The sequence below is a fragment of the Ictidomys tridecemlineatus genome, chromosome 1 (assembly GCF_052094955.1).
Source record: "Ictidomys tridecemlineatus isolate mIctTri1 chromosome 1, mIctTri1.hap1, whole genome shotgun sequence".
In the NCBI taxonomy this organism is placed as follows: domain Eukaryota; kingdom Metazoa; phylum Chordata; class Mammalia; order Rodentia; family Sciuridae; genus Ictidomys; species Ictidomys tridecemlineatus.
Genome location: NC_135477.1, coordinates 116,833,656 through 116,858,072, shown reverse-complemented (window position 1 = coordinate 116,858,072; position 24,417 = coordinate 116,833,656). Strand labels below are relative to the sequence as shown.

The 24,417-nt window shown below is 31.8% G+C and overlaps 1 protein-coding gene across 2 annotated transcripts in view; it reads right to left on the bottom strand.

Moving 5' to 3' along the window:
- Wdr36 (WD repeat domain 36) overlaps positions 1-24,417 on the bottom strand; it is a 34,158-nt gene that overhangs the window by 5,664 nt on the left and 4,077 nt on the right. The window contains exons 3-21 of one of the 2 annotated variants that reach the window (XM_005327318.5): positions 23,905-24,005; positions 23,006-23,123; positions 21,236-21,368; positions 19,455-19,509; positions 18,197-18,329; positions 17,788-17,963; positions 17,384-17,504; positions 17,121-17,186; positions 16,183-16,269; positions 14,875-15,020; positions 12,606-12,720; positions 12,238-12,403; positions 11,931-12,039; positions 9,659-9,738; positions 4,412-4,519; positions 2,912-3,009; positions 2,358-2,503; positions 1,007-1,126; positions 139-220 (exon numbers count right to left, since the gene is read on the bottom strand). In XM_005327318.5, coding sequence (XP_005327375.2) covers positions 139-220; positions 1,007-1,126; positions 2,358-2,503; positions 2,912-3,009; positions 4,412-4,519; positions 9,659-9,738; positions 11,931-12,039; positions 12,238-12,403; positions 12,606-12,720; positions 14,875-15,020; positions 16,183-16,269; positions 17,121-17,186; positions 17,384-17,504; positions 17,788-17,963; positions 18,197-18,329; positions 19,455-19,509; positions 21,236-21,368; positions 23,006-23,123; positions 23,905-24,005 — 2,160 coding nt within the window. The remainder of the gene's footprint in view (positions 1-138; positions 221-1,006; positions 1,127-2,357; positions 2,504-2,911; positions 3,010-4,411; positions 4,520-9,658; positions 9,739-11,930; positions 12,040-12,237; positions 12,404-12,605; positions 12,721-14,874; positions 15,021-16,182; positions 16,270-17,120; positions 17,187-17,383; positions 17,505-17,787; positions 17,964-18,196; positions 18,330-19,454; positions 19,510-21,235; positions 21,369-23,005; positions 23,124-23,904; positions 24,006-24,417) is intronic. The other variant, XM_078045514.1, reaches the window with a different exon arrangement.

Below are 24,417 nucleotides of genomic sequence, written 5' to 3'. Positions count from 1 at the left end.
TTTTACTATATCCTTTTAGCTACTTTCTTTTAGGAATTTAATATTTCCTTCAATTTTTTGTCACATAAAATAAGCTGCAGATATTTTATATAAAAATATATTTTATATTTTTATAAAATATTTTATAGTTTAACTTACACGTATTATTTACCAGTCCTTCTTCAAGTCTCAAGCAGAAATCTGACTTTTGAGCCAAGATCCCAAGATTTACAACTTTAGACTTAAACAAAAACAAACACACATTATTCAAAGAATATAGGTATCGCCAAAAATTAATGTTGATAATTACAAACTATCAATAATTTACAAAACTGAATCTTGATAAAGAATGATACAAAATATATGCAAACATATACTCCCCATATTTTAAAAAATTTGTTCTAATTAGTTATACATGATAATGGAATGCACTTTGATACATCATCTACAGATGGAGTATAATTTCTCATTCTTCTGGTTGTACATGATGTAGAATCCCATCGGTCCTATAGTTATATATGTACATAGGGTAATAATGTCTGATTCATACCACTAACATTTTTACCCCTATTCCCTCCCTACTTCCTTCACTCCCCTCTACCTAAAGTAACTCTATTCTTCCTTAGACCCCCACCCTTTATTGTGAATTAGCATCTACATATCAGAGAAAACATTTGGCCTCTGGATTTGGGGGATCAACTTATTTTGCTTAGCAGGATATTCTCCAGCTCCACACATTTACTGGTAAATGCCATAATTTCATTCTTCTTTAAGGGTGAGTAATATTCCCCCGCTCTCAAGGAGTGGGAAGCTGGGTCAAATGATGATTCCATTCCAAATTTTCTGAAGAATCTCCATACCTCCTTCCTTAATGGTTGCACCAATTTGCATTCCCACCAGCAATGTATGAGTGTACCTTTTCCCCCCACATCCTTGCCAAAATTTACTGTTGTTTATATTCTTTCCACTCTGACTGGGGTGAGATGAAGTCTCCCATATACTTATAATGTTTCAATTTGGTGTTTACCTGCTGAGGATCATTATTTTGTTCAGGTGTAGCATATCTGGGTACAAGACCAGGGACCGTTGGAATAAAAAATGGTGCTGATTTGGGTACTCTGGGTGGTTCCTTTGGTTTATTCTTTTTCTGATTAAGAGAAAATGAAAAAAGACTAGTAAGTTGTTATCCTGCCAACAGATTCTAATATTTAATATTTAATTCCAAATTAATTTAAACACAAATATCAAAAAGTAAAAAAGATGAACTTTTTCAGATTAGAATGCTAAAATCCATTTGACCAATACCTCAGCTATTCTTTTTTTTTTCATTTGTTCTTTTTAGTTATACATGACAGTAGAATGTATTTTGACAAGTATCGTATGTACGTGGAGTATAATTTCCCATTTTTGTGGTATATGATATGGAATTACATTGGTCACGTAACCACAGCTACTCTTAACCTGGACTTTTCTAAATTATAGATACCTTTAGCAGTGTTCCTTGATATTAAATTATTAGAATAATTACTACATTTTGTTATAGGTATCTGAATCAGTATTCCTAAAACTTTTTATCACAGCTCATGTTGTGCCTTACTACACACATAAGCTTAGTGATGGTGTATATGTGTGTACACATACATAATTGAATCAAGTTTCATAAAACAATACTTGTACTATCAGAAGATAACTTGGAATTTTCTACTCTATTCTGTTTTTTTCAATTGCTTTTGCAACTTACAATTAGGGGCCATAAAAATACACTTCACTAACATATACCACAGATAATCACTTTTCATGTGAAATTTTAAATTCCTCAAGGACACAGAGCCTCAGTTTACTGAAACTGCTGTAGTCTCAGTACATTATCTAGTACCTATGTCATGTTAATTTATGTCTGTGACCCTGACACAAAAGCTTTAAAAAATTTCTCATAGTTAACAAAGTAGGTTATGGGATGACAGATTCTTAATTAAAAAGCTTAAAAAATTAGTGAAATTTTCTTGCCTCCAAACATGTATCAGTAGATACACAAATTATAGTAGCAGTTTTTTTCCCCTCTCATTTTAGAAGCTTAGAAAGTAATTTATTAGACTGGATTTAAAAAAAAATTCAACTTCCAATAGCTCTGTAGTTTATAGATTATATTTAGGCCGCATCCAAACATCTACAGAGGACTATCAATGTTGATTACTTCGGGATAATCAGAATAGATAAAACGGCATTCAATTAAGTGGCATTACTTTTGCTATGTTAACTACTCTCTTCCTAATGCCTTCAATGTAGGGGAAGTTAATTCTGCAAACAAGCAAACAAACAAAAGCCCTGCCTGTGGAATGTGTGCTTGAAGCTCAATATTAAATGTATTATAACATTACCTTAATAACATCAAGATTAAGAAGGTTCTTCCACCGTGATTCAGGGAGAAGTGAGAGAGTCACCAATTGTTCATTCAACTGTTCTGGTGAATCATACTCTATCATTTCATCACTAGGTTCTACATTTTCTTCTGTTATATCTATATCTTTAAAAAATACATATTTTTAAGGTAAAAGAAATTAGTGTGAAATGAGAATTTTATCATAAAAACCAAATTTAATCATTCCAAATCCATTTATATTCTGTAACACTTTCAGTTAATATAGCCTTGTAAACTCTTTTCATTTATTTCCTATGCTTATCCTATTTCCTTATTTTCTCATATTAACTACAACTCACATCATAAGAACTAAAATGCTTTCAACTAGCATTTTATTTAGTATTGTATAGATACTATGTGTATTATATTTTTGCATAAATTTTAGTCATTTAAAATATTTCATATCACAGTTTAAAAACTTTGATTAAATGTATTGTGCTCTGCCTTCTATAGCAACAGCCCTTAAACTAGATTTAAAATAATATCAAAATTACTTTGCTATTTTGTGGTTACCTTGGGTTTGACAAGTCCCAGGAAGCATCACTACTGAAGGAACATAATCTGTAGGAAGTGGCCGTAATGAGACAACTGAATACAGGGAAATATTGGACCTGAGAAATCAAAACAGAAACAATATTTTAAAGTTATGTTTCTTCACAGAAATGTCAATATCTGCTAATAATCTTTACATCTTGAATTGGGCCACAGACTACAATCACCAACTAGTTAAGAAAAGACCTTAAAGATTAAAAATGCATTCATTTAGGTCAAAGATGCCATCACAAAAAAATACTGTATAAGAAATTAACAGAATCTCTATTTTTAAAGTAGTACAAAAACACATTTAAAAGAGATCAGAAGTAGATAATACTTTCATAAGGTAAAATAACCTCTATAATATTATTTTAATAAATATCAACTTCATTTAAGGAAATTATAAAAGGAAAGATGGACTCAGAGACGGAATATGCTGACCAAATTCTCGGTGCTGCTGAAAAGTCATAGATTTCCCTTTTCTACAGTGGTGCACTTAAGTGGCCATGTTTCTGCTACTTGACCTGGCAGGTAAGCCATAGATCTGTAACCAAGATATTGACATCTATCCCAAAGCAGGAACAGATTCTTCTACTCACATATTATGAATCTCAAATGAAAAGTAAAAAATTTAGATTCTCAGGTCCTGAATTAACATTAATTAATATCAGTTCTATATAAAGAAGTTCATTCTCCTATGGCAGGTATCATAGCTACTATTATCCTTTTATTTTAATGGTTGAAGCTTCATTGATTCTGGGAAATAATAATTTTGTTTATTAAGATGGCCAAAATCTATTTCCATTACATATCAAATTTACCTTTTTATCTTAAAAATGTAATAACATCATGTAACTAGAATTAGAAAAGAAATCAATTTTTTCCTCTTCCCCAAGAATAAGAGTTAAAAGAATTAAATATATGAACTCAAGACAAAGATTACACTTTTCTAGACCCAGGGGATCTAGAATAATCACAGCCTAAAGTTCAATCTTAGAATTTGAAGATCACCATAAATCATCTTTACAAGGTTAGTAGAGTCTTCCTACTAGGATCAATGTTAGAAAGCATTATGCCTTATTTTATAAAGTAGGTAATGTTCAGAAGGGATTAGTTAAAGTCATACAGCCATAGTGGGAAACTAGAAAGAGGGTGAGGGCTTGGGTGGAAACTTTACTTTTCTAACCTTTTAAATTCCTTTTCTAACCTTTTAAATCCATTTACCTTTTCTGCAAAAAAAAAAAAAAAGCCAAATATGATCATATAATTTAGAATATGCACTTGAGGAAAGCTATTAAAATTATCAAGCAAATGTTGAATCAGTCATAAAATTTACAGTGAGTTATCAGTGTATTGACATTTCCATGTATTAAAAAAAAACACAACTAAATGGCAACTTAATAACCATGATTCTGACAATATCACTATTATCCTTTTTCTTCTCCTACTCCTAAAACAGTACTGTATGAAAAAACTCACCATAAATAAATTCCAAGGTGGTCCACGTGGGAAGTGGCTAGAAAGTCTCCAGTAGGGGACATAGTAACATTGAGAGGAGCTGCGTCCAACAAAAAACAGTCTACAAGGCTGCAAGAATTAAGATGTTAAAGTACTTAAGCTTTACTAAAAAAGATATAATGCACAAAAATTATTTTTGCTCAAAGAATAAGTAATGAGATTCAGAAAAAAAATGTAATTACCTACCACCAGAAAGTCATCACACATACAGTTCTGTTAACTAAGTTACTATGTGAAAATAATCTCTTAATGAGAAAGACTCAAAACTACTTATTAGACTAATTAACTTTAGGGAGAATACAGGAAAAAATGCTCTATTTTTCTAACACCAAATTTTGTTATATTGACCTAAGGGCAATTTTAAAGACATTACACGTTGAAAATAAATCTATTATCAGTACTTTCCTGTATCTTTTTTTTTTTTTTACTCCAGCGAACAATAAAAGGCTAAGGCAACAAAATGGCAGTAAATAATAAGAGAATAATGACAGAAAAACTTTTGAGCAATTCTACCTGTTTTCCAAATAGGTAGCAGTGCTATATATGAAAAAGTACAAACCTTCAGTCTTCAGAGATTAAACATAAAGCAGCTTATAAAAACTAGTCCTGCAGCTTTAAAGTGCTAAAGGGGTTTTAAAAGTTGAAAAGGAAAGGGGAGTGACCACACCCAGGTAGGAGACTCTTTTAGAAGAGGCTTCAGAGAAAACACAATGTTTGAGCTGAGCCTTACGAATGGCCAGGATTTCAAAGAATGCTGATGGTAGAAAAAGCATTTCCTGAGGGAAATGTGGAAGGCAACAAAAAAAAGTACTTGGGTATAGTGAGTAGTACAGTTGGGTGGAAGCATACAGAATCTTGAACATCAAACATCTGAATTTGTTTTTATATTATGGCTGATAGGAAGTCACTGATACTTTTGAGCACACAATGGTACAATCTTCACTTTCATAAGAATATTTGCCGTCAGAACACAGAACAGGAATATCAGTGAATTATGGTAGTAATTATTTAACAAAAAAGATCTCAATAGAAGCAAAGAGAAAGACCTGCACTCATTCCCAACCTGCTAGGAAGACTCCTTAGGATGGTTATGAGCAGGAATACCTTTAGGAAGAGTATACTGGCTTTAAACACAGCTGTTTTAAAACCACTTTATTTACTAAACACAATACACTATCCACCGAAAGATAAAAATCAAATGACTAAAGTTCAGAATCTACATCAAAAAATACAAACTATAAGAACAACATAAAGCAGTTAACTTTGTTTTTGATTTTTTTTTGTTAGTGTTCTGGACTAATCCTTGCAGCCCCATAAGGCAGGTCCATCCTAAGAAAACTGAAGCCCAATAAGATTTCAAAACTTGACAGGATAAAAGAAAGAAATTAAGTCAGGATTTGCAATCAGTCAAATTCTCAACCACATTAACTTTAGTAAAGTAACTATAGAAAATTAGGGTACATCAAACAATGGGATAACATACATACACACAAACAAGGTATGTCTACACTGGTGATTCAGAAACACACCATGAAAGATTCAAATGTAAATAAAGGCTCTCCAGTGGAGATATTAAGTGACTTACATATGGTAAAATCTCTGAAGTTGCTGAAACTATTGTCATTTCTCAAGTATGGGGTACAGGGGAGAAACAATCTGTTTGATTTCTGCTCAAGGCCACTCTGAATGGCTTTTCTTGGAAATCAGGGAAGGTGGGGAAAGGAAATTTTTGCTAAACACTTGTATTACAAGCCAGAGACTGTTATTTATGTTAATTCTTTTAATCCAAACAACCCCGAGCAGAAGATATTTTCTCAGTGTATGTAAATAAAAATTAAAATATAGCCGTTTCAGATCTTGTAATTTTTCCTTGTCTTTAACATTCTTGTTCAGCAAAAATTTAAGTATGTGAGGGGTGAAACTTCCTAACATGTTTAGAATCTATCTGTCTGCTAAGAAAAGAATTAATATTGAGCAAACATACTTTACTTGACATTATAATATTTTAGGGGGACAATTTCTTTGTGTAATTTCATTTTTATAGTTGTAGACTGATCTTCCATTATGTAAAATTCCCAACTGAGGTGGCAGTTTCTATATATGCACCATATTTTACACTGTCATTTTGTTCATAAAACCTAGGTGTGCAGGCTTTATCCCAGAGCTGAAACTACTGTGTGGTCTCCTGAGAATCCCACAAAATGAAAAGTTGCAGGTATAATTATTTTCTGAAAAAACATTAATAACATTCCTATTCTGAGGAATCAGATTTTCAAGATCAGAGCCCTGCATATACAGATAACCTTAAGTAAGTTATTTCTGATTATTATTCTGGAAAAATTGATAGTGTCCACATAGTCTATCTCCAAAGTAATGGAATAACCTTCCACAGGAATCCTTAAGGAGCAGCAGAGAGAGGTAATTTTGCCTCAGTGACAATTGCAAAACAATGTTTTATTCCAATTTTCTCATGCTTATACTCCTCAGAAAGTAAGGATGGGAGAGAAGTGAGAATAAATGCAAAATTTAATTATAAAAGTATTTAATTTTATGTATTTATCTTCCTCCAAAGAGTTCACCCTGAATTTCCAATAAATCAAAAACAAGCAGAAATAAAAAGTGGTGGCATGTAGGTAGGTAAATGACAATGTAACTTCAGGGGTTAAAAAATATTAAATTTTGTTTAAGAGAATTTTAAAAACAAAAACAAATTTCAGTCCTTAAAATAATTTATGGTAAACCATTCAATAACTACGCAATTTTAGATCACAATTCCAGTTGTGTGTACGTCTATGTTACTACCTCCAGAAGTTTACTTGATAGTTTCGCTAGATGGACTGCTTCACCTTTTAGGTTAAATAACAAATATAACCATTCTGTAAATATTTAGCATGCTATACAATTGATGAAATTGCTTATTATAGAGTCAGGAAGGGGACTGGGATTATGGCTCAGTGACAGAGCATTTGCCTCGAAAAATAAAGTTATTATGACCATGTATAACTAAAAAAAATTTTTTTAATATAGGAAAGACCAAAGAGAGGGGAATCAAAGACACTCAATAGTTACCTAGGGTTGTATGATAAAAATATTAATTCTTGCTTTTTTAATTATGTCTTCCACAGCAAGAAAAATCAATGCATCCTTAGAATATGAAACCATGAGCAACTATTGGCTAAACTAATTCTCCTCTGCTTTTTTGCTCTGCCATTTACAAACTACTCACCAATCACTGAATTTCTTCCTGAACTTTCATTCTCCCACTTGTACAGAAGAAAACAGTATAACAATAATAATATCCGTGTTTATTAGAATATGAGAAAATAAAGGCATTTAATGTGCATAGCAGCATGACAAATTTTAGTTTAGTTCCAGTTAAGCAGCATTAGTTGTTTGATATTGTTTGTCAACATGTTTCATTACTGCACTTCAAATTTTTACTGAAGAACTACTTATTATTCTTTAGTAAAAATGTACATATATGCAATAACAGTAGATTTTATTATATTTTCTTTGAACAACCCTAAGTGGCTCATTTCTTGTTCTTGTGCTGTACTGAGTTGTATTCATGCCTCTGTATTAATCTAAAATGCCTTGTGTTCACCTAAGAATAAGAGTTGTAAATCTATCAAGCTTAAATCTTTTTTTAAAAAATATTTATTTATTTTTGCATTACAATTCATAATACACCATTATATCATAATTTATCATATCTCTGATTATATAAAAGGTGTCTTGTCACCAAATTCACATCTTCATACATGTATTTTGTATAGTGATGAAGGTCTCCTTTCACCATCCTCTTCTCCCTCCCTTTCCCTTCCACCCGTATTCCCTATCTAGAGGTAATTTTTCAAGCTTAAATCTTTTCAACTCCTTTCTGTAATAAAAATTCAGCAAAAAGGTTAATGCTGAGTCAAAGTTTGGAGGCTTTGAATGCTACTTTCAGATCCTAATTCTTTCATTCCAAAGATAAACTTGCCACTTAAAATATATTTTGCCAATTTAGTCTTACTGAACATTAACCTATTTCTCCCACCTAATGTGAGCCAACATTATTAAAAAGGAAAATAGTAAGCACATTATGTCAACTCTATTATTTGTACAACTTTCTAACTTTAATTCAAATTATATAATGTTCATTTTAGAAAATAATAAAAGGCCAAGAAGCATCATACTACCAAAATTTCTATTAGTGTCTTCAAAAACAAGGTTTTTACAGCTAGGTGTGGTGGCACATACCTGTTATTTCAGTATGTTGGGAGGCTAAGGCAAGAGGATGGCAAATTTAAAATCAGCCTCAGCAACTCAGTGACACTCTGTCTCAAAGAATCAAAAGGGTTGGGTATACAGCTCAGTGGTAGAAGTGGTAGAGGGCTTGACTAGAATGTGAAAGTCCTGGATTCAATCCCAGGGACCAATAAAAAGTAAGTTTTAAATTTAGGAAATACCTACTTTTGCTGAAGCAGAAATCAGATTATGCTTTACTCTATTTTAAGTAAAAGAAGTTCACACCTGTAGACAAAAGTCCCTAGTCATTAGAGTTTGACCCACTAGTGACACTTTAGCTATGCTTATTCTAAATATAGTGTATATGCTGAATAGGTAGGTATGCTTCATGCCTACAAAAAAAACTTGAAGGGAAGTGAGAACATCAGGGATTTTCCCTTTTAAAGGTCAAACTACTTTCACATATGAAGTTATCTAGTTCCTGAGAAAATGTTGGATTTGTTTTAAGTTTCACTCCATGAAACAGATTTCTGATACTGCTATGCTTTGAGAAGATATAGCATAAAGAGGAAAGCTAGGGATTTGACCTTTTAATGAAATTCAATGTGAAAAAAAATCAAAAATCTAAAAACGAAAACACACTCAGAAAGTTTGCAGTCCTAAAGTCTGAGCTCTATTTTGGGTATTAAGAAGAATAAATGTGCTATCTTAAGATTCATACAACTCATTTCTACAGATCTACGTTGCAGAAGAACATTTTAGGAGAGATGTGTATTTTTTTCAATAATTTTTCATGATGCTTCAACTTCCTACTGTTTTAAGATTCAAAATACTCCAAGAATAAAATATAGTTATGCTAGAAAAATACCTAAATACATTCATGTTAAAAGAACCCACATGATCCATTAACTACAGGTAACAGTCACATGTTAAGACAATGACCAAGGAATCATCTGAAGAATTTAAAAGCAAACTCACCAACCAGATGGAAGGTCCCAAGTCCTAACAGAGCAATCCATTGCAGCACTTATTAACCAACGACCATCAGGACTGAAAGCCTTGAAATAAAACAAACAAAAATAATATTTTATATATACATATAAAAATTTATATCTGTATACATGGGTATATGAATATGTATTTAACTCCTTGAAAAATACAAGACTTGAAAAAATTCAGGTTTCATGAAAAAATAAATAAGTAAAATTCAGGCTGCCTTATGTTACATAAAAGAAAATATTACTTCTATATAAATTGATCTGAAATTTATAAGGATTAAGTTTTCAAATTAACTATAAAAAGTTTAAAAGATTAAGAGCATCAGCCCAATTTTTATACCACAATCTTCTACTTGTTTATAGATAATTAACAAATTCTGAAGATAAATCATATTAAAAATGTTATTGGTAGAATATTCAATAAGAAGTATTTTGCTACTCTAATTTCAGTTACAAAGTATTTCTGAAAGCAACAAAAACTCTTATTTCCTTGAAGAGTCTATATATTAGGCTGTCTGGCTAAGAATCTGTATCACCACAAAATAAAAGTAAAGAATAAAAATTCTTTTACAATATTACTAAAGTCCTTCTGCTTTTATCTGCAGCTCTACTAAAAACTCACTTTTTCTCCTTTCATGATGCTTTATTTCTAAAATATAATTCAAAACTACAATTGGAAAGATTTTAAAAATAAATTTAAATAATGGACTATTTATGCCACCTTAAAGAAGTTATCTTTTCCAGCTATAAAAATAATAAATAATAACCATTCCCGCCTGCAATACGGAAGTTCTGAGTTTTAGATCAGATGTGAAGGACCCCAAAGGAAAAAAGTTTAACATTTTTTTTTTTTTTAAAGGCAAGCTGGTCCATTTTAATTTTTTTTTTAATTTATTTTTTTTTATTTTTTGGTATTTGGCAGACACAACATCTTAGTTTTGTATGCGGTGCTGAGGATCGAACCCCGGCCGCACGCATGCTAGGCGAGCGCGCTACCGCTTGAGCCACATCCCCAGCCCCAAGTTTAACATTTATAATGGTAGTACATAATTCATCAAGGAGTCTAAACACAACAACAGGATTATGATCATTAATATTAGCAAATGATACTGAAATAAGCTGAATGCTAATTTTGTTCATAAGACTGCAGCAATATCATGGAAACTCAAACCTCAGGGTATAAATAGCTCAATTTATAGACAGATGGTGCAGATAGTAGATTATAGTAAAAAATAACTCTCAGAAGGTCATATTATAAATGCTCACAAATTTACATGATCAGGAATAACTTATTACTAAGAAGGAGAAATTCTAGACACATTAGGATAAAGTAAAATTTAAGAAAAGAAATAGGAAGAACAAGTTAATACCGACAGATGTTTTAAAAAATGTCATTTCATCATAATTACACCACTTCCACCCTTGTTTCTACAGATGCTGTCAAAACAAATTCTGTTGATGAGTAATTTTGCCAATCTCCTAGTTGCAGAACATATTTTTTTCTTAACCAATTTCTTTCTTTTAATATTAAGGAAAGGTGTAAGCATTGTAATTCTGATTTTTGATGTTAGACTCATAAGTAAATGAAGCTGATGGGTTTGTCACTCAGTAGTTAGGATTTTATTTTAATTTTTTCTCTTTTCAAGTAAATTACTCCATTTGCAACTGATTCCAAATAACAACATATACTTAACATAGTCCTCAATGACAAATTTATTTTAAGGTTTATCTCTTAATTGAAACATGCTTTTAAAAGTAGTTTAGTTCTTACGATATCAAACATCCCACTAAAGAATATAATGGCAAATTTAAGTACATTTTTATTAATTAGACTCTTCATATAAACTCTAGAAATTATAATAAACTACAATAAAACAGATATACAAGGCTACTATTAACTTATTGTGTAAAAAGAAAAACAGAAATGCATTCCCTAAGCCTACTTTTATATTAAGTCAAACATGATACGTATCAATGAAGTATTCATTTTCCAAAATAAAATGTCTTACACAGATTTAAAGAGAAAAGGATAAATTACTCTGATAGCATCAATTTCCTGAAAAATTTTAATTCTTTCAATTGTAAGTTTTCCTTTAAAATCTCCTTTTATAAAATCTCTTAATATGATAAGCTTAAGGCTATTAAAAGATATCAGATTTAATTTTGTAAACATTTTTAACCCGGAGTTAAAAAAAAAAAGAAAAAGAAAGAAAGAAAGAAAAAGTTGTTTAAACAGCTAAGGTTTGTTTTACCATGTCATTTATTTGGCCTTGGTGTCCGGAAAACACTCTCATAATCTTCCTAGTTTCTATGTCCAGAACACTAATGGAGAAGTCATCCAAGGCAAGTCCCAGAATGCCACTAGCAAGATAAATGCACCAGTTAAGCAAACAAAACTCTGGAATCTTGTATTAGTCAAATATGCCTTTGATTAAATTAAACCATATGTTGTTCTTTATTAAAACAGTCTGATTTTCCCCATATGACAAATCTGTACTTATGAACTTTTACCAAAAACATTAAAAAGCAAGTCCATTATCATTAAAAGGAAATGTTTACCTGTCCCTATGTAGCAGCATCATATTTGGAGATGAATCAAGGCTCATAGAATGGATTAAGTTTTTGTTTTTAAAGTTCCAAAATTTGAGTAATCCTTCACTACCAGCTGTAACTGTCAACTGATTTAATCCATCCACTGCAACACCTCTAATAGATCCCTTATGAGCTTTTAAGTAGACAAGAAAAAAAGAAATCAGAATTGGTACTGTCTACTGGAACAATACAAATAATTCTTTCCAAATATCTAGATTTCCACTACTTATATTCTTGAAAAATCTTGAAATTAATCTGCCAAATGAAGTTGGGATAACTCATGAAAAACTTACTTAAAAGAAAAAAAAAAAAAAAAAAGAAAGAAAATTCAATACCTTGATCCTTGCCAAAACTTCCCCGATGTATCCCGGACTGCATATTATACACATCTACACTTCCTGATGAAAGACCAATCACGGCAAAGTTTCCACAAGAAGTAATATCTACTGCCTTTACAGGGGAAAAAAACAAAAGCAAATAACAAAAAAAATAATATTTTAGGGCTGGGGTTGTGGCTCAGAGGTAGAGTGCTCGCCTCCCACGTGAGAGGCCATGGGTTCGATCCTCAGTACCACATAAATAAATAAAATAGAGATATTGTGTTCAATTACAACTAAAAAATATTTAAAAAGAAAAAGAAAATAATATTGTATTGTGCTTCATAGCTTCCAAAGTCAAATCTACCAATAATTTTATTTAAAAAAAAACATGAAAAGCGAATTGATTTATTACTTTTCTTACACATAAAAGTGACAAATGCCACTATGCAAGTGAAGACATATTTCTATAGCATGACATACAATGTTTCGTGCACATAAATTTTTCTAAACAATTAAAGCCTACTACTTAAATTAAAATAAAGTTCCCTTTAGCTACTCCACTGATTTCCTTTGATTGAAGGAGTATAGCAGGAAAAGTGAGGAATTCCTTTGAGTGAAAGAGTATGGCAGGAAAAGTGAGGAACTATGGAGTGAAATTAACCAAATAATGCTATGTACATATATGAATATTTCACAGTGAATTCCATATTCCTGTAAATCTATAAAGCACCAATTAAAAAGAAAACAATAAATAAATAGAAGGAAGATCAGTAAAGTAGAAGAAAGGGAATAAGAGAAGGGAGGGGGAGAAAGGAGGAGAGAGTGATAGGAGAAGTATTGAGGACGGAGCAAATTACAATTCATGCATGTATGATCATGTCAATATGAACCCCACTATTAAATATAACTATAATGCACTAATAAAACAAATTAAAACAAAAACAAAAAAAATACACTCAAAAAACAAAGTATTTTAGAAAAATTGTGAAGGTTACCCTTGAGTAATAAATTACACTTTATTGCATGGGTTCTATAATAATTACTTCTGTTTATTACTTAATGATTTCTGGCTTTGTTCCAAGTAGCTGAGGATGTTAGACAAATGACTCAGCACTGGTTAAGCATCATTGTACACATGCATATTAAGTGCTCAATGAGTGATCACAGTAGGTTGTAAGATCAGTTTCTAGAATAAGTTGTCTTAAGTTCAAATCCCTGCTGTGTCACTTCTAGCTTTACTGATCTTAGGCATGTTACTCATTACATTAAGGGTTAGTCTTATGTTCTATAAAAAGAGGCTAACAATAGACCATAACACAGGATTATGTAAACATAATGTGAGTACACACTACGCAGAGAGACTAAAGTAAACGTTAGCTGTAATTATCCTTTCTACTACTACTACAAACACTACTCAGAACTCTGTAGGTAAGTTTCCTAAAGAAGCTTAAGATAAATCTCTATGATTTAGGAAATTACATAAAAGCTTAAGACTAGCTTTTCATACTATGGAGATTAGAACATATGTACTTATAATAATGTGTACATAATTGAGTCAAATGTTGAGTTAAATGTTTAGTCAGCATTTTCAAAAGCAGAAGTATCTATTAAGTAATCATTAGAACAGGTACACAAGTTTAGCAAACTGCAAGATACAAGATCATTAGGCAAAAGTCAATTATATCTTTTGATACACTAGCAATGAAAAACCTAAAATAAACTTAAGAAAACAATTTTACTTAGCATTAAGAAGAAGTGGGACATACACTGACAAGTACAAACATTATTGACAGAAATTGTTAGGAAACCAAAAATGGTAACTCAAATTTATGTATTAATTAAAAAAATCCCAACTGTCTTTTTTTTTTTGCTGATATTGACATGCTAATTTGGGGACCAAAATATCCAACAATTTTGAAAAGGAAAAGAACAAACTTGGAGGAGGCATACTATCTGATTTCAAAATTACAAAGTTAACATAATCAAGACAGACAAAGCACCGTTATAAAGACATATCTAGAGATGACCCATGACTACGTGAAAAGATGCAACACTATAGCTCCTCAGAAGAATGCAAATCAAAACCACACAGAGATACTAATTCACAATCAACCTCAAGTAGGTAAATAAATTTCTGCAAGCTTAAAAACCTTACAATATTAGAGAACAACTTCAAAATGGTAAAACATGTTCTTTCCAACAATATCACTAGTAAACTTGAGTATAATAAAATTATCACATAAGTTTTAAAGGAGAAAAGATTTTAATAAAAGAGCTCACTTACTGTTGCAGTGATGTCATCTTTCTTCAATTCTTTTGGCTTGAGAAAGTAAGTACCTATTGTAGACCTTTGATAATTCCAGGTTGAGCAAGATAGCTTACCTTGATGGCAAGCAATGATACCATCCCAGTCACTCTCTCGAGCTTCCTCTAAACATAATTAAAATCATAAATCAAGGTGCTTTTTATCATCTCACTCATTTGCTCATCTATTATTAATTAAGTATCTAATATTCTACCTTAATATCTGGTACTAGGGATACGATGGTAAAATAAACAGGCTATTTCTGGAAAGAGCTTCCTATCTAACAGGTTAACTGATAAAAACTGTACATACTTATGGTGTTCAATGTGTTTTGACACCTTATAACATTGTTGAATGGCTAAATCAAATTAACTGACAATATCTAATAACAGATTTTGATTAGAAGAAAGAATGAGAAAGCATAATTGCATGACTATTTTATATGAGCACTCAGGAAGAGTTTTACTGGGAGATTTTGAGAGAGTAATAACTGGCTTCCTGGAAGGAGCAATAAACAAATAAAACTTCTAGCACAGAGGTGGGCAGAGCCCTATAGACAAAAGGCCCAAGACTAGTTGAACAAAACCAAGGATGGCAAGTAAGTGAAATGTGTTCCTGGGAGAGGTGAGAGGACAAGGCAACTGGGGCCACATTACAAGGATATTGAAAGTTAAAGAGGCAAAAGTCTACCTAAAGGTAATAAGGGGCATGAAAAGATTTTAAGAACATGACATGAGTTAGCTATATGTTTTAGAAACATCACTTAGGCTCAAGGCAAATAGAAAGGTGATCAAAAACCAAAGTAGTGATCAGGTTGTTATAATAACCTTGAAATAATAACCATAATATAGAAATGGTGCCTATGTAGTTATTTCCTGATAGTTTTCACTCAATCATCCTATTATATAAGTATACTTTTCTTAAATGCTTTTCTTCTGAAGATCTATGATATGGTATACTACTATTGTACTTAGATCTTGATTGGTCATGGCCACATCATTTCACATTTGCTCTCTGTTATAAATTTCTACATTAGTGACTTTCATTATACCAGATGATAGGATAAAAAGAAGGGCTATAAAATATTATTTATTAATAGCTGGTATAGAGAAGAACAAAGCCCAAGATTTAAAAAATAAATTCATGTCAAAATTAACTCATTTTCAATCTTCACACAAGATTAGTACATGCTTAAGGTTACCCTCTGAACATTTATTAGAATTTGCAAACATATATTTTTTTTAAATGGAGGAAATAATGAAGTACAAAACAATAGAAGTTATTTACCAGCTGCAAACTTTGTGATAGGTGGAAGTCTTACTGACATGGTATTCTGAAGTCCTTTACGCTTGAGCTTCTTTTTATTAATTAATCCTGGGGTTGGGGAAGAGGGAATCATAGTTATGAATCTTTCTTCAGGGGGGAAAAAAATGCTCTTCACTGTCACATAACTATAAAGCTCAAGATGTTCTCACTTAAGTCAGGAGCACAACAAGGGTACTGTTATTATCAATATTATTTGTTTCTGAAGTTTGTGTAATTAAGATACAAAAGCAAATTATAAGGTATAAATAACTGAAAAAATGAGGTAATCATATTATTTGCCAATAATATGATAGAACCAACACAAATAACGATATATCACATTCCTGGATGAGAAGATTCTTAAAGATCAAATCTCTCCAATTTAATTCCAAAAGGAACTATTTTAGATTATCAATTAAAAAAGGATCCTATAAGTTACTTGGAAGTACATACTTTTATGAATAGCTAGAACATTTACTTAAAAAAATAAACATTAATGAAACTAAAAAACATTTTTGTTTAAGAAACCTCTCAAAAGCTGGAAACCAGGAAGAGAATAAAGGAGCCCTTTAAAGTAAAAAGATGAGATGCTATTTATTTTGATGCTTTCTTTAAAATTGTTCCCATAATTTAAATTCTGCACTCTACAGATGGATCACATTAGGCTGTGTTTTTTGGGTGGCAAGAGTATGTTTTATCACCCAAGATACCTAACATTTTTTAACAGATTTATAGTAAGCAGTACCCCAAACACTTCTACAGTGATTTTGATCTTAGGATCTTACTAGTTTCTCCTCCATAAGGTTTGAATTTTATCCAAAACAGAGGAAATATACTGATGAAACCTCCTCCAGTTCTCCCAGAACCTTGCAGTTTCTTTTGTGACTAGCAACTTCTATTCTATATTGCAAATGACCTACCATGTCCCAAACTCTTATTGAATTTTTCATGTACCGTGGAAAATGACTGAAGAGTTCCATCTTGACCTATGGATATAAAAAGAAAATTCCTCATCAAGCTCCATCAAAACAATAGGCCATTTGAATCACAGAGGTTATAAAATTAGAGTCTACAAAAAGCTTAGTGTTATGGTTTGGGACATTTTAAAGAGAAATTACAATCTAAAAATGTGCCCAGCTCTCAATACCTACTTAAGTACTATGGGTAGAAAATAGAAACTCACTTGCACTTAGAATTTGTTGTCCATTTTGTCCATAGTATCTGATCCTGGTAAGAGGAGCGCTATGGCCCATTCTGAATCTCAAAAGTCGGCCTTCACCTGTGGGGCCATCAAATATCCATATCTGCCAAGAAATTAAATGGTAAGGTTCTTACACCATGTGCTCTCTGATCTGCAGTCAGGCAGGCCACTGACCCTGAAGTGGGGATTGGGAAAGAAATAAGCTGTAACTCTTTCCCACTTCATTGCAATGTCATCTGTTATACTTTTTATTTATCTATAACAATGTTTCATCCCATATTCCTTTCATCTTCTAATTTTGGTACTAGTACATTAAAAAGCAAGCTTGTAATAACCAAAAAGGTAGGCCAGATGAACCAGAAAAATGACAAAAATAATCATAATACCCTGAGAGCATTGTCAGCACCATTTGTGACAAGAAGAGGTTCTCTATGGAGAAATGTCAGTCCAGCAATTGCTGTAGAGTGTGCATTTCTCATTTGATTGATTAATTTTTTGTCTTCTAGGTCCCAAAGTCCAATATGGCCACATGGGCTTCCAGCTGCCATTATTGGATGACCATCTGTTATTAAAATAAAATATATGTTAAAAAACACAAGCCCCAAAACAAGTAAACTTGACAAATTTCTCTCCCTTTTAGCTTATAAAGTTAAAACTATACACTATTAGTCTTCCCATATTTTTTGCCTTGTTCTACTTAATACTTATTAAACTATAAGAAAACAATTTCTGTGATGTTAAAGTAAAGCATTTTAGGTGTTCTTTACTCTCATGAATAAATATGGTAAAGATTACCTGTTCGAAATGAAATCGAAGTTATGGGTCCCCAGTCTTGACGAAACTTCATTAATGTTTCATCAAACTTAATGTTGTGAATGATAACCTGACCTGACATAAGACCAACAGCAACAACATCCACAGCTGGTGCCTGAAAATTAAATTACTCGTAAGTTTCTATTTTCTTAAGCAACACAGCCTTACAATCTTTATGATCAACACTATTATTTATGTGTTAATATGAGAGAAAATCAAGTATCTTCTTAAAGGTGTGCAGAGGGAAATCCACAAGTATTACCATTCTGGCTATTATTAACTAATGCTAAGAGTTAATATTAACTGCTATTCAAATGGAAGTATTTAGGAACGATTTTTTCAAATTACTTCCCAGTTTAAATTTTGCCAGTCAATTCCCCTCTCAACTGTTAGAACAAAACAGTCTTGTTAATAAAAAGTCACACAGAAAGAAAAGTTTACATGTGCAATCACAACAAATCACTGACTAGGTGAAAGAGAAAAAGAGACCTCCTAGAAAATATATGAAGGCTTGTCATAGTATGGCAACATATGTAACTGGAAAGGAAGTAAAGAATTGTTTATCCACAGTAAACAGGAAAAGCCTGTAAAATACACTAAAAGGCAAAAAAATGTTTTATAATCTTCTCCAGTCATAACATTCTATGACTATAATTCTGTCTTATAATGGATAGGAGTGGCAGAGCATGGTTGATGACAGTGAGAGGGGATGAGGGAGTGCAAATAAAATGGGCAATGAATATTAGAAAGATCAGGAATAATAGCTACATGTGTAACCAACAGACTCACCAGATTTTCTATAGATATACATTCATTCATATACATATGTTTTGCTGACTCATAAAAATGAAAAGCAATTTTCTAAGTCTACCAATGAAAAAATCTTTAGGATTTTTGTCCCCAACTATTTCAAATAGGAAATCTCAACATCCTGATAAATTTCTCTGTAAAACCTATAGTCTCCTTTGCATCAATGAACAACTAATTTCTGTTCTCTATAAAGCTCTATATTACATGCTTGCAAAATAATTAGTAAACAAGGTCCCACAATAACCACAGGTTTAGAGCCTAATTCTAAACGGCAAACGTGTTACTACTTGTTGTCAGTGTACTTCCAAAACATTATTTCCTTAGTGGAACAGTTAGTTATAAACTATATTATTTTGTCTTAAGGTCTAAAAACAGGCTGATCCCTGAAACTACATGAATCTACTATTTGGTTTAACCAAAAATTACTAACCTGCTGAAGAGCAGTCACTCCAACCTTCCATCCTGGAAATGTATATAGAAGCTTACTACAAAAAAAAAAAAAAAAAAAGAGTTGAAAGCTAAGGTTTTTTGGGGTTTTTTTTTTTTGCAGGTGGAAGAGAAAAACAAAGTAGACTATCGACTATATATTAAAGTAAACTAGTAACAGTAGTATTTATTAAATTCTTCATCCCACATTATTCTGAGAACATATTACCATGTCCAATACTCAAAATAATCACATGAAGTAAATATTATCACCTTTTTTCCAGAAAAAGAAACTTTAAAAAAAAGTGCTAAACAATTAAGCCAAGTAAGGTCATGTAGTTAAAGAGTTAAAAAAAAAAAAAAAAGAGTGTGTGCATGCAGATTCTAGACTCCCAATCTGCAAATTACTATGCAAGGCCACCTCATTAAAAAATTTAAATGTTTGAGTAGAAGAAAAAATATGTGAGTAAAATCCATTTTATCTAGACAATAAATCTTGGAATATAGGCAGATCTCATTTTTTTTATTTTTTATTGCAATGTATTTCTAGAAATATCATCACTAAAGGGAATAATTAGATTTTTAACTAAAATAATACTTGAATGTTATATGAACTGTCTTATGGAAACAGTTATGCTGCTCTCATATTGTGAATCAGACCATGAATGATTAAGTCAGTCTATGGAGCAGAGCTATCTGAAATCATTTTAATACTAGTCATTAAAATATTAAATTATATATTAAATTCTGCAAATGGGCACAAATTAGTCTCTGCAATAATTACATAATGGATAAAGTACACAAAGAATGTAAACATCACAAAGAGCCTAAGAAAAGAAACTTAAAAGCAGAGACAGCATCTCAGTCAACATCCCTGAGCATAGCAGAGTTGGCAGTCAGCAGTATCTGCCATTGAACTGAAATATTGATTCAAAACTAAACAACCTTCCCTTTCAAATTTACAAGGGCTTTGGAAAGAATAATTTAGGTAGTTAAATATTTTTGTTTGCTTGTTTTAACATTATACAAAACTTGAGTTAGCCTTTTCTCTCTAGATAAATGTTCAAGTAACAAGAAGAGGTATTTAAAATCATTAATGTAGCCTTCCAGTTATATTAATAACATTATAATAGATATTCATTATACTGGTGGTTGTTGATCAAAATACTTTTTTTTCCCTTGAAATCATTTCTAAATGGTAGCACTAAATTAACACGAATTTGTTTTACCATCTCTTTCCTTCATTTATAAAAATCTAGAAGCTATCTAATGCTAATCTCATAATATTACTTTATAAAGCTGTCTGGATAGCCATATGGATTCTTTCTATTGACTAGTTACTGAGTCAATAGTTTAAAATGTGAATTCACTATTCAATGTGAATTTATGAAGTTGCTTATTTTGTGCCAGGACCACATGACACTTTTCAAATATGTGATGGCATTAAGTGATAACTTCTCATAGCCATATTTATTGTCAGCCCTCCAAATAAACATATAAGGGCAGAGAGAACTGAAATATGCAGAATACTTTAGGAAGCTGGGCATGGTGGTACACACGTATAATACCAGCAACTCAGGAAGCTGAGGCAGGGGAATCCCAAGTTTAAAGGCAGCTTCCTCAACTTAGACCCTGCCTCAAAATAAAAAGTAAAAAGGGCTAGGTGTGACTCAAAGGTAAAGCACCCCTGGGTTAAATCCCCAGAACCAATAAATAAATAAATAGGAAGAAGAAAGTAGTAGATGCGGATGAGAAGTACATTATTTATTTAAGTAAAGTGCTTACTTGGATTTTACATTCCACAACTGCAGACTTCCTTGTTCACTGCCCAGAAGTATTTTGTTCAAGTAGGTACTTGGATGCAAGATCGCAGAAATTTTAAAAACTGATTTATCGAAAGTCAATTGTAGGTATTCTTCTACAAAAAGTGAAAGTTACAAATAACATATAATTATTTTTTATAAAATAGTTTGACATTTATTTCATATACCCATATATTTACCATTTAAAGTAAGTTTACCACAGAGACTTATATGCTAATATAAATCAGACATATAAACTAACCTATAAATAACCCCCAAGAACCAAGATAAATGTGATAGGGGCAACTTGTAAATGTCATTTAGGCTGTCAATATTATCTACAAGTTCTACCATAAATACTATTAGAAGTTTCACTACTTAAATTGGTTTACAGAAAAGAAAACAGGATTAAAAAATGATCATAGGGATCAACATTAATATTTTTATAATCTGATCAAGAGGCAGAAGTGAATGCTCCAAGTGAAGAGCCAAATATCTGGGAAGTTCAACGAGCCACTTAGAAGATGTGAAAAGAGGTGAAGTTTAGTGAAACCCAAAACAGTGCTTCTCACACATTTCCTCAGAAGACTCTAACTCAAGAGATGAAAAGAACTCTGGGAACTTAAAAACCCAGGTCAATGTGTTATTCTAACAGTAACAAAAAACCTAGGCATCAGCATCAAAAGAGTGCCTGAGACTTTATGAGCTAGATCTTATAACTTTATAAAGCTTTTTAACATCCACCCTTGAAGGTAGCCCAGCAGGTATTACTTGCTGCAAGATCAGAAACTTCTTTAAAATCTTACATTTATTATAATTAAAATTACTGTTTAAATTGTGTTTTTCACTTCAAAATTTGTTCAGTACTGAAACAATTTTTTTTCAAAAGTTTACCAATAAATTTGAATACTGAAGAAGGTGTACTACATACTCCCAGAAGTATGTATACCCCAGGTTAGAATGCACAGATATAGGTGAAAAGTATACAAACTTTACTTTGAATACTATTTTAAAAGATCCTTGTCTCACTACAAATAGCTCCCTGAAAACTCCAGGTCAATGTATTGTTCTAAAAGCAACAAAAAATCTAGGCATCAACATCAAGAGTGCCTGAGACTTTATGAGCCAGATCTATAACTTTATAAAGCTTTTTAAAATCTAACCTTGAAGGGAGCACTTTTGAAATTCTGTTACCCCAACTTGAGCAAAGATTAAACAAAGGAAAAGCATTAGCAATTTGTATGACAATACAGAATAACTCCCAGAAGGCAACCTTTAAAATGTTGACTAAAAATAAGAATACTGCATTGAACAATAGATAATCAAGACATATATAAGTTAAAAATGTAAACAGAGTAAAGAAGTTAAAAAAAGATGTATATTTTCCTTCTTATTTACAGATTCTTCAAGTTTACTATTAGCATCTCCTTTTGAAAGATAAAAATAGTAGGTATGAACATACATCAAAATCCATTCTACAGAGAAAACAAGTCACTAATTTTAAAGAACAGCAATGGAAAATATATTAGTTGAAATTAGCACATTAAACAAGTTGTAAGTAGTTAACTGACAAAAACTGCTTATTTACTTCTTATTTAGAATGTTTTCTCTTATCCATGTTAATTTTTTTATTTTGTTTATTTATTTTGACTGTTTTGCATGTGAAACCTCTGGTGTAGAAGTTATGTTCACATAGATTTTAAACTATACACATACAATCCCAAGACAAAACAAATAAATTATTAATTCTTACCTTCTGAATATACATGCCAAATAATAAGAACGCTGTCAGTATCAACAGAGATAATGTGATCCCCAAAAGGTTGCAAAAGATGGATTTCTGCCTTATGACCCTTAAAGGTATGTACTATCTATAAAGTTTAAGATAATTTCATATTAGTAGTCATTCATCAAGTAATATTATCCAAAAAAGGCTTTCTAATCCTAAAAACATTCATGTTAAGAATGTAATCCAATTTTTTAGTATACAAGATTATATGAACAAATATTAAGGAGTTAGACATGTTCACCTGCTTAGCCAGTTCAATAAGGAAATAAAGCATGGACTAAGAACACAGAAATGAGAACTCTAGGGCTTAGCCTCCCTACTGAGTTTAGGAAAAAGGTATGCATATATACCTAGATCCCTTGCTGATTCGACCATTGTAATTCCATTTATACTAAAAAAATGGTATTTCTAGAAGGCTGACCTCTAAGATTCCATCACCAACTGCCTTCCAGATGAGAAAGGGGAATATAAAGTACTTCTTTGCTTTACCTTCCTGCTTTGACACAGAGGCACTGACCTCACAGTAACTTATCCCTCCATCACTACATCTCCTTCTTCATGGTTTCAGCTCTCACCAGGCTTCGATAACACTACTTCTTCTGCCCTTTGGCCGGAGGATTGGTAACAGCTTCCCCAAGTTTATAGCCTTTGATGCATTCCTCCCCCTATGTTGTTCCCCCAACCCAGCCCACACCTGTAAGCAGAGTTCCTTCATTAAAGTGTCTCCATATGGACCACATACATATGTGTATTTATAAATACACATATATAGGTGAAATCAAATTTTCTCTTCCTCTATAAAACTGAGCATACATTAGAAAGAAAAAAAATGGTACAAATTGAAATAGTTCAGTGATACAAACCTCTTTATTACGGGCAAATGCAGAAAAAATATTCCCATAAGCAGCGAAAACTAGCCTCCCATCAGCTGCCATACAGCAGATATCCTGTGGAACAGAGTTACCTAGAACATAAAAGAAATACAATTTTAAGATCTTGTAATAGAAACCATCAATATACATATAATATTTTTAATGGATATAATAATTAAAAATATATTTAATAAAAAAGAAAGCTGAGGGCTGAGGTTGTGGCTCAGTAGTCTAGAGTGCTTGCCTAGCATGTGCCAGATCCTGGGTTCGATCCTCAGGACCACATAAAAATAAATAAATAAAGGTATTTAAAAAAAGAAAGAAAGCTGAGAATCAGTATAAAATTTTAATCTCAATATTGACTGTTGTAAACGTTAAGATTTGCAAACATAACAACATAATGCTAAATAGATAAAAAGAAGCTTTGTGAAGTATTTAGGAAAAAAAAAACATCATTTAATACATGAAACTGACAGATGGGTATCTGGCCCGCTTATGAACACC